At 36.2% G+C, this 14754-nt stretch overlaps 1 protein-coding gene across 1 annotated transcript in view; it reads right to left on the bottom strand.

Annotated features, from left to right (window-relative positions):
• Window positions 1–14754, bottom strand: part of GNB4 (G protein subunit beta 4) — a 60029-nt gene that overhangs the window by 5226 nt on the left and 40049 nt on the right. The window contains exons 3-9 of the mRNA XM_060011100.1: window positions 14514–14552; window positions 13697–13803; window positions 11473–11536; window positions 9661–9823; window positions 8549–8615; window positions 8245–8446; window positions 3188–3404 (exon numbers count right to left, since the gene is read on the bottom strand). Coding sequence (XP_059867083.1) covers window positions 3188–3404; window positions 8245–8446; window positions 8549–8615; window positions 9661–9823; window positions 11473–11536; window positions 13697–13803; window positions 14514–14552 — 859 coding nt within the window. The remainder of the gene's footprint in view (window positions 1–3187; window positions 3405–8244; window positions 8447–8548; window positions 8616–9660; window positions 9824–11472; window positions 11537–13696; window positions 13804–14513; window positions 14553–14754) is intronic.

Raw genomic sequence — 14754 nt, 5'->3', positions numbered from 1 at the left:
GGCAATAGGCAAATTTACCATTATGGGTTGAAATAACAAAAAATGACCATTGTGACTAAATACTCCAAGTCATATTGGAAAGAAGAATGAATTAGCAATTCATGAGTCACATTTCAATTTTAAGGTGAAAGTATCCAGTTGAGTCAACTTGAAACCAAACAGCTGTAAGCAAAGCAAAACTAAAACTCAAGCATATGTTTAAAAAAATACAGAAAACAAACATGTTTTTATTTTGATATGGATATTAATTCATTCGATCCAAGCAAAACACCTAATACCTCAAAAAAGTAATTGGCTTTGAACAAAAGTTCAAAGAGTATCTCCAAAAGTTTACTTGCAAAATGCTTACCCGTGAACTTTTCTGCAGTCTCAAGAGAGGCTGTAGAAAATGATTCCTGGTAATGTTGACATTGCCTCCACTCCCTCAGAAACCTCAGCAACTGTATAGGTGTTTAAAAGGGCAAGGACATACACCCACAAGGACAGCAAGGATGAGAGCAAGCAGTGGCAACAAAATTTTGTGTGCTGTATGGTGGTAAGTGTGTTAGTGGACCCCAATGCTAAGTTCAAAGCAAATGGTCTGATAAGCCAAGAAACAAAAGCAAACTGCAGAACCTCCAAAAGGGTCAGATACTAGTGGAACCAGGTATCTGTGGAACCAGACACGGGCAAAGATGGGGTAAACTGAGGCTACATTAGAAAGTGTCCAGGAATCAGTTAGACTCCCCAGGTCTCTTCCTTCACTCTGCAGAGTCAGATGATTTATCATCCTGCACCAGAACATAAGACTAGAGACTTATTTGCTAGAGAGAGTAAAAGAGGGTCTCTTAACTAGAAGAAAGTAGGCACAGTTGAGATTGGTGAAACTGCTGAAAATGGGGAATAAGTAAGTTTACTTGCTAATTGTCTTGCACCCCAGCTTCTTCCCGGAAATCAGCCCCCAAACTGTCAGTCAGCTTATATACTTCAGGTAGAAAAGTGGAACAATCCACCTCAGAGAAGACAGCTGGCCCAAGGGGAAAAAGGCCATAAGATATATCAGAGATTCCCCAGTCAAAGCCTGGCCCGATCACTGTTCAGTGAGGCCTACAGTCAGTACACCCCAACCATGTGCAGAGGGCTTTCAAACAGTTATAGTGCCTCACTCTTAAGGATAAATAAGAGGCTAAGAATCAGAGTTTTAAGGAAATATAATAGATAGGACACTGAAAAAATAAGAAAGAAGGGGGAAAAAAGGCAACTTGGAAAACAAAAGATTATGCTTTCAGAAGAAAACTTCAAAAAAGGCTTTCATTAATGACCCCAGAAAAACAAAAGACTTTTATTCATGAAAAAAAGAATGGGGGCCCTAAAAAAAAAAACTCTCAAAACGATGGTAGCAAAAATAGAAAACCAAAGCTTAACAGAAGCTTCATGGAAAGAAAAGGCAAGAATTTCTCCCTGAACATGGAGCAAAAAAGACAGATGGAAAATATGAGAGGAACTAATAAGAAAGTCCAAGAAGTCCAACGTCAGAATAATGGGAATTCTGGGCTTCCCTGGTGGTGCAGTGGTTAAGAATCCGCCTGCCAATGCAGGGGACAGAGGTTCAAGTCCTGGTCCGCGGGAAGATCCCACATGCCGCGGAGCAACTAAGCCCTTGCGCCACAACTACTGAGCCTGAACTCTAGAGCCCATGAGCCACAACTACTGAGCCTCCGTACTGCAACTACTGAAGCCCGCATGCCTAGAGCCTGTGCTCCACAACAAGAGAAGACACCGCAACAAGAAGCCTGCGCACCGCAACGAAGAGTAGCCCCTGCTCACCACAACTAGAGAAAGCCTGTGCGCAGTAATGAAGACCCAGTGCAGCCAAAAAGAATGAATAAATGAATGAATGAATGATGGGAGTTCTACAAACAGAATGATAATGGAGAAAAAAGTGCAACCAATTAAATAAGCCTCCTAAACTTCCCAGTACTCCAGGGTATACGTTTCCAGGTTGAAAAGGTCCACTGAATGCCCAGAATGAGGGATGAAAACGGATCTACTCCCAAACATATCAAAACTTGCAAAAAGTTTGAAGATTAATTAGTGAGAAGTACATCAAAACTAAGAATGTAAGCCAAAAAATTAATTTGACCCTAGAGAATATTCAAAAGCGGCGCAGCAAAAGAAGTCACAGTGGGCTTCCCTGGTGGCACAGTGGTTGAGAGTCCACCTGCCGATGCAGGGGACGCGGGTTCATGCCCTGGTCCGCGAAGATCCCACATGCCACGGAGCGGCTGGGCCCGTGAGCCATGGTCGCTGGGCCTGCGCGTCCGGAGCCTGTGCTCGGCAACAGGAAAGGCCGCAGCAGTGAGAGGCCCGCGTACCGCAAAAAAAAAAAAAAAAAAAAGAAGTCACAGCATATACCTCACTGCTTGGCAGTAAGTACTGTTTAAAAATTCATAATTGTGTAATAAACACTGACTGATGTTCTAAACCAAATTCACTACATGGGAAAAACTGGAAGATGGAAGCTGTGGTGGGAGGAGGGATGTTGTAACCAAACCCTCAACAGATAATGCCTAAAAGTTAAAAAAAAAAAATCAGGATGTTCTTTAAAGATATAAAAGTAAATACTTAAAAGTAGCTACCATTGGGAGCAGAGAACATGGGCTGGGGTCAGAGGACTGCTGTGTTTTGGTAACAAGCCATATAGACCTATTTGATTCCTTGAGTATAATTTTGATTCTAAAAAAATTTTAAGTCACTCTGTGTAATTTGTTATTAATGACAGTCCCCAGTACAATTGGATGCTAATATTCTGGAAGCTGCAGGGGAGAACACAGAGTACGGGGTTAAGGGGAGACAGTGGTTCCATGTCCTGCCCCATACAAGATCTGAGCCAAAAAGAAGATCCATGTTTCCTGTCAGGTTATAAGAGAACTGTAATTGGGAAAAGACCATACTAAATTATATTCACTATTCATTTATGTCAAAACTTACCAAACAAGAAAATATAGAATCAGATATTACTCTTCAGAAAACAGAAACATAAATATGGTTTATGGACTGTAACTGCACTCAAAAGATCAACGACCATGAATGAGAACTGCCATGTTGCCATTCCCCAGGGTGTCCATGGGGGCCCCAGAAACAACCGATGGGAACCTTTTCACATTTCCTGACAAAATCAAAACCTAATGTGTACTTATTTACTAACCTGCACGATCTCCTTTTAGTGTGTCCCATACATTACAATTGAAGTCATCATACCCAGCTAACAGGAGACGCCCACTTTTTGAGAAGGCTACGGAAGTGATCCCACAGATGATATTGTCATGAGAATACAATAATAACTCTTGGTCTGCACGAAGGTCAAAGAGCCGGCAAGTAGCATCATCAGAGCCAGTGGCAAAGGCATATCCATTTGGGAAAAACTAGAAAGAAAAGCAACAAACATTTATTCCATAGAAGTACACAAAAATTATGTGAGGCAGTGTAATAATAGACTCTGGGGTAAGACAGACCTAGATTCAAATTCCAACTTGGTTTCTTACCAGGTGAATGATGTTAGGCACTAAAGATTCTTAAACGCTTGAGTCTTAGTTTCAGAATTTAGTGTGTTGGTTAGGGCTGAATGAAATAACACATGCACAGTACCCATAACCCACTGTTCAGCACAAAGCAAGTACTCAAAACATCCTGGCTCTGGTCCTCCATATGTCTTACTAAAATGTTTAAATCAAATATTACTATTTATAGAATTTATATATGTATGTATACTCTTAAATGTTCCAATAATCTCATTATGAGAAATAAATAGGAAACATTTTATAAAAGAGAACAAAAATCATCCAGTTAGGCTAGGTTATAAAGTTAAGCTAGTAGTGAAGAAAACTATGCATTAGTTTGTGAATCCCCTTTCTCAGATACTGTGGCACTACTCAACACTTTTTACAAAGAGGAAATCACTTCATGTATCTATTGGTCATCTGTATTACTCTGTTAGTACCTGCTGATGTGTAGGAATAAAATGAAGAATATAAATTTATCTTCTTTGTGGCAAATATTTTATAGTTTGTCATTTACATTCTAATATTTTTTACTTTTTTAAAAATATAAAGAAATTTTTTGGAGGTATCACTCTCCCTGATTTCAAACTACTACAAAGCTATAGTAATCAAAACAGTATGTTACTGACACTAAAACAGACACATAGATCAATGGAACAGAACAGAAAGCCCAGAAATAAACCCATGCACACACAGTCAACAACAAAGGAGGCAAGAATATAAAATGAGGAAAAGACAGCCTCTTCAATAAATGGTGTCAGGAAAACTGGTCAGCTAGATGCAAAAGCATCAAACTGGATGACTTTCTCACACCATATATAAAAATAAACTCAAAACGGATTAAATACTTACACGTAAGACCTGAAATCATAAAACTCCTAGAAGAAAACACAGGCAATATGCTTTTTTCTTTTCTTTTTCTTTTTTTGGCCATGTTGCACAGCTTGTGGGATCTTAGTTCCCTGACCAGGGATCAAACTCAGGCCCCCCTCAGCAGTGAAAGTGCAAAGTCCTAACCACCGGACCACCAGGGAGTTCCCAGGCACTATGCTCTTTGACAGTGGTCTTAGCAGTATTTTTCTTGGATGTCTCCTCAGGCAAGGAAAAGCAAAAATAAACAAATGGGACTACATCAAACTAGAAAAAGCTTTTGCACAGTGAAGAAAACTACTGACAAAAGGAAAAGGAAGCCTACTGAATAGGAGGAGATATTTGCAAACAATATATCCAAAACATACAAAGAATTCACAAAAGTCAATATCAAAAAAACAAACAACCCAATTAAAATATGAGCAGAGGAACTGAAGAGACATTTTTCCAAAGAAGACATACAAATGGCAAATAGACACATGAAAAAATGCTCAACATTACTAACCATCAAGGAAATGCAAATAAAAACCACAATGAGACAGCACCTCACACCTGCCAAAATGGTTATTATCAAAAAGACAATAAGTGTTGGCAAGGATGTGGAGAAAATATCCCTCATGTGTTGTTGGTGGGAATGTAAACTGGTGTAGCCACTATGGAAAACAGTATGTAGGTTCCTCAAAAAATTAAAAATAGAACTACCATATGATCCAGCAATTTCACTTCTGTGTATTTACCTCAAGAAAACAAAAACACTAATTGGAGAAGATATACATGCACCCTGTTCAATGCAGCATTGTTTAGAATAGCCAAGATCTGGAGGCAACCTCAGTGTCCATCGATAGAAGAATGGATAAAGAAGATGTGAGATATACACGTACACACACACAGACACACACATATACATACACACAATGGAATATTACTCAGCCATAAAAAAGGAAATCTTATACCATGTTCTTGAATTGGAAGAATCAATATTGTCAAAGTGAGTATACTACCCAAGGCAATCTACAGATTCAATGCAATCTCTATCAAACTACCAATGGCATTTTTTCACAGAACTAGAACAAAAAATTTTTAAATTTGTATGGAAACACAAAAGACCCTGAATAGCCAAAGCAATCTTGAGAAAGAAAAACAAAGCTGGAGGAATCAGGCTCCCTGACTTCAGAGTATACTACAAAGCTACAGTAATCACAACAGTATGTTACTGGCACAAACACACACTTGATTCCATTGATCCACAGATCAATGGAACAGGATAGAAAGCCCAGAAATAAACCACACACTTATGGTCAATTAATCTACAACAAAGGAAGCAAGAATATACAATGGGGAAAAGACAGTCTCTTCAATAAGTGGTGCTGGGAAAACTGGACAGCTACATGGAAAAGAATGAAAGTAGAACATTCTCTAACACCACACACAAAAATAAACTCAAAATGGATTAAAGATCTAAGCATAAGACTGGATACTATAAAACTCTTAGAGGAAAACATAGGCAGAACACCCTTTGACATAAATTGCAGCAATATCTTTTTGGATCCTTTCCTAGAGTAATGGAAATAAAAACAAAAATAAACAAATTAAACCTAATCAAATTTACAAGGTTTTGCATAGCAAAGGAAACCATAAACAAAACAAAAAGACAAGGACTTCCCTGGTGGTCCAGTGGTAAAGAATCCACCTTCCAATGCAGGGGACGTGGGTTCAATTCCTGGTCAGGGAAGTAAGATTCCACATGCCGCAGGGCAACTAAGCCCGCGCACCACAACTACTGAGCTTGTGCACCTCGATGAGAGAGCCCACGTACCGCAACTACAGAGCCCATGTGCCCTGGAGCTCACGTGCCACAACCAGAGAGAGAAAATCTGCATGCCACAACTAGATAGAAGCCCATGCACCACAACAAAGAGCCTGCGCCGCAATAAAAGATCCTTCATGCCTCATCTAAGACCCAATGCAGCCAAAAAAATAAAGAAAATAAATAAATCAAATAAATATTAACAAAACAAAAAGACAACCTACAGAATGGCATAAAATATCTACAAATGATGCGAGTGACAAGGGATTAATCTCCAAAACACACAAACAGCTCATGCAGCTCAATATCAAAAAAAACAAACAATCCAATCAAAAAATGGGCAGAAGATCTAAATAAACATCTCTCCAAAGAAGACACACAGATGGCTCAACATCACTAATTATCAGCATCACTAAAATCACTAAAATCAAAACTACAATGAGGTATCATCTCACACTGGTCAGAATGGCCATAATCAAAAAATCTACAAACGAATGCTGAAGAGGATGTGGAAAAAAGGGAACCCTTTCAAAATCTGAAAAAACATTTCAAGAAATGAAAAATCATATAATAACTTATCAATATGGATGCAAATTTTAAAATTTTAACAAATCAAATCCACTAGTAACTAAAAAGGATTATGCATTATAACCAAGTGAGGTTTGTCCTAGAAATGTAGGGTTGGGTTAATATTTGAAAACTAATCCACGTAAATTCACCATTTAACAGACTGAAAAAGAAAAACCACATGATCATCTCAATAGATGAAGAAAAGACATTTGATAAACTTCAACACTCATTCCTGATAAATCTGTAGCAAACTAGGAACAGAAGAGAAGCTCATCAACGTGATAAACGTGGTGGGATGAGAGATGGAGAGGATTGCATTTGCCTATTCCAAAATTCTACTCTTAAACCAGGTTGGCCTAATAGGGGGTGGGGGTAACAAAGCCTTTACTTTCTCTGATATTCTCTAAAGATTATATAAAATTGACTTTCAATATGCACATGATAAATAAAAACAAATTTTTCCCAAAAAATATCTTCTTGCAAAATTAGAGTGTATCTTACACCCATAAACACTTGCAATTACAGTGCTTTAGGAAATTCTAGTCATATCTATACATTTTGGCATCTGATCCACATAGGACAATTTACCTAAGTCAAGCGGTATCCCACCTCCTCTTAATATCCCTCTCCTCAATGCTGACTGTTTGATAAATCATTTTGATTGTCATTCAAAATGCCATTTTAGTTTTAATTTATAAAGACATATGACTAGTTCATTCTCATTTTTGGAGTTATTTATTTTCTTTCTTTTTCATTGATGTATAGGTGATGTACCATATTAAAAACAATACTTTTTTGAAATAAGAACTAAGTACTTATTGTCTGGCTTAATCTATTTGTGGATACCTGTTTGAGGGTTTTTGTTTTCAATATGAAGGAGATTATAAATAATTTATACCATTTATTGAGCATCCAGTCTATAGTTTCATTTAGTCTTCACATTATTCTTTAATGTAGGTAGCATTATTCCTACTGAGGAATGTGTAGCTCACAGAGGTTAAGTAGCCCACCTGATCTCACACAGCTGGTTCCCAGCAGAACTAAGATCCAGAGTTTGCTGACTTCAAAAGCTATACTCTCTACACTAAACAGCTGCCTCTGTCTTCCAGACTGTCTCTCTTTGGGTTGTTCCCTTGACCCCAGAGATATGGGACTTTGTTCTCCTCTGAACACACTGTTGATACTCATGATCTGCTTGTTTGCTCAAGATGATCTATCCCTCTAAATCTGGGAGAAAAAAAAAAAACTTATTCCTGATTACCTGCAAATAAGGACCTAGGCCTATGGATTAAAACCTTTCCATTAAAAAAAATCAAACCCTTGTTATTTGGGGGTTAAATGTTATAAAAGCATACTATTTATAAGAATGCTTGAAGGGAATCTGTTGTTAAAATCATACTGTAGAGTTCAACACTTTATACGCACAATAAATTTTCCTTAGAAATGCTCTTCACTTACACTGACAGCATTAATATCCGACACATGGCCAGTGAAAGACTGTCTACACATTCCATCTCGAATATCCCATAATTTTGAAGAGGCATCACAAGCACCAGAAACAAAAGTCCTCATGTCAGGACTCAGAGAAAGACTCATCACATCTCCAGAATGCCCAGTGAATGTAGTGGTCTGCTGGGCAGTTTCAATGTCCCATAAAGCACTATAATTAAAAACAGAAATAATTAATGACTGCTCTTTTCTTACATTAGTTCCTACTACCACCCTCAACCTCAAAATCAGTAATCTTCTGGAATAAACTTACCAAGTTGTATCTCCTGAACTTGTAACAATTTGGCTGTCATCTAAAAAACGACAGCAGGACAAGTAGCCTACAGCATAGAGAGTAACAAATGTTAGGTTATCACTGATTAATTCAATTACCGTATGAAACAGTAATATATATTTTTAAACATATAATACCTGGGCAAGTGTTTGTTAATATAATCTATAGTTCTACTTTTAATTACTTCCAACTCTATGCTGCCTGCAACTGAATTTTATCAACAAACTCTCTTAGGTATTTACTGTGTTGATGACTCAGTTACAAACTTGTGTAAAAGACACAGTCCTTTCCACCTACTACAATTACCTAAGAGAAAGATACTCCTTAATACAAATATCTATTATAATCTATAGCAGACTTGGTTAAGTACCTTGGAGAAATATTTTAAAAACCTCAGGGAAGGAAAGGTGGCACTCAAATGCTCAGAATTCACCTGTGCTTCAAAATATGGAAATTTCAGGAACAATACCATTATTAAGATTGTGTAAAAAGCACAGCCAAATAGTACTTCCAAGAATCCAGAGAGGCTGAAACCTGGTGAGTGGTGATAAATTCCTAATTAACACTGCTAACCAAATACTATATTACTGAACTATGGTGTGCACACTGAATGCACTATCACATAGTGAAAAATACTTCATAAATGTATCTTGATACACACTTTCAATTACATAATTAAGCACCAAAATCCCATAATTGCTATAGGTTTGCAGAGAATACAGAAAATTATATTTGCTTTCTTTTTGTATTTTTCATTATTGTTTGAATTTTTCGCAATAAATTTATAATTTTTACAAAAGCAATACTATTTTTTGGAGTTATTTATTTATTTTCTTTCTTTTTCATTGATGTATAGTTGATGTACAATATTAAAAACAATACTTTTCTGAAAGAAAAATAGAAGTATGGTCATCATTTGTATAATTATAGAAAGTCAGTGTTTCCCAGATTCATGGTGATTTCTACTCTCACTTGATTAATATGCATCCTTTGGCCAGCTGATCTCACTTTGTCACTCCTTCTCCTTGATCAGCTCATTCTTCAGGAGGAAGCAGGTTTAGGAGAAAAGGACAATATGTAGTGATGCTCACCCGTGTGACCCGGTAACTCTCGGCTCACTCTCACATTTCCCTCTCTGGTTTTCAAGTTATATATAGAGCAGATGTTGTCCAGTCCTCCACAAGCAACATAATTACCAGAGGGAGCATAAGCACAGGTCATCACCCAGGAGGACCTCAAAGGAATAGCATGCATCTATAGGACAAATACAACACAAAAACTAAGTCAAGAGTACAAAAACAGTCATTAATTTTTCAAACCTATTTACAATGAAGCAAATATTACTGCAATTTAAATGTACTTAAAAAATAGGCCAAGTAAAACAAAAATGAAATGGTTTGAGAAAGTGAACAATAAAAAATAAAATACTAGGGCTTCCCTGGTGGTGCAGTGGTTGAGAGTCCGCCTGCAGATGCAGGGGACACGGGTTCGTGCCCCGGTCCGGGAAGATCCCACATGCCGCGGAGCGACTGGGCCCGTGAGCCATGGCCGCTGAGCCTGCGCGTCCGGAGCCTGTGCTCCGCAGCGGGAGAGGCCACAACAGAGAGAGGCCCGCGTACCGCAAAAATAAATAAATAAAATAAAATACTAATGCACACTGAAATGCCTGTTATATCTTCTGTATTATTATCAAATCATTTGGATTTAAGTGCTCTTTTCAGAAAGTATTCTTTTAAGAATAACAAGGACGTAGGACATTTCAACACTAACAGAGCCATTTGAAATATTAAGTGTAAATGTTAAAGAACTTAACAAAATTTTTTGTTTTTGTGTTAGTGCTCAAAAGATGAATTTCCTCTAACATAACACTGAATAATACAAGTACTGGAGTTGAACAGAGTGGTTCTTCCACAAAGAACTATGACCTTCTAATAACACATATTCTGGGCTCGAATTCAAACAACGGTAATAGTTTGCACTGATCTACTCATACCACTGTATGATGCCTTATTACCCAACACCAAGCATTTGCAGGTCAGGTAGCAAAGTTTAATGTGAATGGGAACATAAAGGCTAAGTGGCCCATACACAGAATCAACACATCGTGGGATTACTATGCTCTCACTTAACCTAAAAGAATATTTTTCTGTTTTAGGAAAATATAGTTGAAAGTCACACTAAATTCTGATTGATACAGAAAAACTATTATATTACAAATGTGTCTTAGCTAGCTTTAAATTCTCAACCAGGCTGAAGTTACTGTTTATTTCACAAAATAGTACTTCTAAATCTTTACTAGAAACAGTGGTATAAGTGCACACAGAATCTAGAAGTATTTGACTTGTGAGCATTTTCCTGGAGCTTCTTCATGACCACTCAACACCTCTATGTCAGGGGTTCCTTCCAGTGGACATATTAAGAGGACCCACTGGCTTTTACCACCAAGGGATCTAAACAAGTTGTAATTTGCCTCCAATCTACTGTATCTTCTGAGCAGTCCAGAAACACAAATCAATGCCTAGTGTGGACCAAAGAAAACATTCTAGCTTATCCACAACTAAAAATAAAAATTGCAGGGTCGCTGTCACATTAGGAAATGGGACCTTTTAAAAAATCATTTATATGTAAAACTGATGCACACTGTCTTCTAATATTCAAGTATGAAATATGGGACTCAAATAAGACACACTGAACTATATTCCTGTAATTGTCCTTGGGAATAAAAAGAAAAGGTTAAATATTAAAAGCAAACACTAGGTCTAAAGAAAGGATCTGAGTTAAAATTAACGGAGTAAATTTATCCTGGAAAGAAATTAAAGCTTGAAGTAATAGAATAAAGGAAAGAATTGGTGGACATCAAACCAAATAAAAGGTTATGTAAGAGGACGATTAAGAAACTCTACCTTATTTGTTGTATAGCTATCCCAAATAATTAATTTTCCATCTTGGGAAGCACTGACTAGTAGCCTAGAGGAACAAACACAAAAATAATGTGACATTTAGAGGAAAAAAGTAGTTTAAATTATGCATTGCATTAATGTAGAACAGTTCAGAAAAGACAAAAATAATTTTTCGAATTAAAAACTTGATACCAGAAAATATTCTCACAAGGTAAAAAAAATCTATTCTGCATGCCAAAAAATTTCAACATTAAATATTTTTAGACATTTTACTAGAAATGTCTCTGGTTATAACAACTTTTTCATGGTAACAACATTCTAGTTCTTATTCAAGATTCTGGTAGCTATTAGCTGACTGGTTTAGTATGTACTGACTGAAATATAATGACAGTAGAGTACATATAAGCCTAAGAACCACATTTCATTCAATCTAAAAATATCAATAGAGAGCCTGTGAATGCAAGGCAGTGTTATGGGTACAAAACAGGCTATACCGCCTACCCTGGGGCCCTCCATCATCTGGTGGGGATAAGACATTTAATAAAATAAATTAGGTAAATGAAAATAGTCAGAGGAGTGGTATAAAATAAAGGCCATAGGAAAACAAATGAGGGACAAATAAGTGCTAACTGGGTTACTCAAGTAGTCTTGCAAAAGAAAACAAGTCTTGAAAAAATGGAATTTCGAAAGCTAAAGATAGAGAAGTCTGTGTTCTATGAGGAGGGTATGTTCCATGGCAAGAAGTGGAAAAATACAACAGGTATTTCAGGAATTGTGAATTTCCCAGTTACACAGAGTTTGTAAGAAATGGGAATAACAGTTTAGAAAAGGGGACTGGGCTTAAACTACAGAAAGCTCTGTTTGCCAGGCTAAATATGAACTCTTGACTAAGCTACCTGCCACTGAATTTTTTGTTTTGTTTTGGAATTTTATTTTTCACTATGGTATAAAATTCAAAAACTACAAAAGGATAGATATACAGTGAAAAGAATCACCTTCCTGTCCCCATCACCCTTCACTGTAGGTAAATAACATCAGGTTCTTATGCAGCAATTACTGTAAGTTTTATGAAAGGGAAGATCTAACCACAGGGTATGGGATGGAACCTGAAGTTCTTCAAAAATCAGTTGGCATCATCAGCATTGAGTTGAGAAGGACATTAAGTTACAAGTTGATAATCAGAATGGGTAGAAAGACAATGTGAGATAGGTTCTGTTGACACTTTGGGTTCTCTATTAAGATTAATAGTCTTGAGAAAACTATAAGAAAGTAAGAACCATTAACATTGTTTCAAGTGATTGTATTTTACACATTTGCTATCTCAATGGGCAGATTACTTCTTAAACTTCTTCAAGAAAAAGAATAAAACATTTGGCCTAGCTTTATGTCAGTTGCCAGTTATATAATTTTATTTATTCCCTCCTAAGAGGCACAAGTTCTATATTACTGTATTCAAGTATCTTATTTACATCAAGATGTGCCAGGCATTAGCAACAGGTAGCAACATTTTTAGGTTCTCCTGGAAGAAGAGAAAAAGTATGCAACTTCTATTAAAAAATAATTTTTTAGTTAAGACTTTTTCCCAATTAGATGAACCAAATCAAAGGAACAAGTCAACCACTATGGAAGCAGTGCCAGACACTCTGGAAAAAGCACAGGCCACACTGTGACCCTATGAACAAAGTAAATCATCAAGACCAACCATCCAACTGCACTCCAGATGGCGGCTGTGTGTGTGTGTGTGTACACACACTTGTATGATGGGGTTAGGGGAATAAAAGATGTATTCAAAAATGTCATTGTTTTATGTAATTCCATCCTTTGTGAATTTAGGTAATAAATAATTACAGCAAGATCTGGTAACTTGTACATAGCAATATTCAACAAATATTTCCTTATTAACTGAAATTTCAATGTTAATACACAATAAAACTGCCTTGGCATGTTAAAAAAAAAGTATAATACCCCACTGCAAAGAAAAGAAATCCTAAACGCTTTGCCTAAATCATTTGATAAAGGATATTTCTGAGAGGTAAATCTGTTTTCCATATTAAAGGTTTCTAAACTTTTAAAGTATCAATGAATACTTTTATTAAAAGCAAAGCGTTCACATTAGATGCATTTTCTGCAAATACTTCATAGATATAGGTTGTTTCTAAAAAGAAAATGCAAATGATGACTCAACAAAAATAATTCTGCACACAGTCTGAAAATGGCAGGTACAAACCTCGAATCATATCCCCAGTGCATAGCATAGATTTTAGCTAGGTGACCCCTCAGTGTACGTCTTGTTCGCATTTGTATTCGACCCACGGAATCCATATTTGACGTGATCTACAGGAAGTGACGAGAATGTCATTCTTTACCTTAGACATAGCTCATAAAGTAAAGTAGAAACAATTAATAGGCAAAAAAGCAGACATAAAACAAATTTATAGCTATTGAAGGTATTTTAATAATTCCTAGAGTCATTATAGGATTAATATGTTGTTCAAGAAAAAGTATATTTGCACACCTTCCAGCGAGAACATCTTCTGTAGACTATTTAGTAAAAAGAACAGACATACCTTCCAACCTTATTAAAAATCAGCTACAAATAAAAATCTAATAGATGATCAAATAGTAAAACATTTCTAATTTTAACTATCTAAAGAAAGCCAATTTTATATTTAAACAACACATAAAATATCTCCTTAATAAAAATGATCAATAATAATTAAACTAATGAAACCTTCCTAATAGTTTATATAAGAAAAAAAGATCTTAACCAGGGCATATCAAAAGAATCAGAAGCTACCTAAAAAGAAACATATACTATATGAACGTACATATTTTTATTGTATTTTTTCGGACTTCCATTTTAACAGGTATGCTTTAAAAAGCACTTCTACCAGCATCTGACAAATTACAAAGTGTTTTTAAATAGAGATCTCATATTCCTTTCAATTAAACACTAATAAAGAGAATCTGAACATCATTTGCATCAGTATCAAGCAGTTTCATGTGAATTAATAAAATGAATTGAGGAAAAATAAAAATTTTACCTGAACAAGCGTGGCATCATTACATGCTTTTCTAGCATCCTGAAGTAAAGAAAGATAATTATACATTTAGATATGGAAATCCCTAGATATGATTTAAAATAATACTTTCATTGGAAATATAGATTTGAAATATACTTCTTACTGTACCACACAATCTTTATTTTTAAAAGGTTTAATGAGATGAAATTCACATAACATAAAATTAACCATTTTAATCATTTTTAAGGTGTGTAGTTGGGTT

This window comes from Delphinus delphis, chromosome 4, assembly GCF_949987515.2.
Source record: "Delphinus delphis chromosome 4, mDelDel1.2, whole genome shotgun sequence".
NCBI classification, from domain to species: domain Eukaryota; kingdom Metazoa; phylum Chordata; class Mammalia; order Artiodactyla; family Delphinidae; genus Delphinus; species Delphinus delphis.
This window is presented reverse-complemented; position numbering and strand designations above follow the sequence as displayed.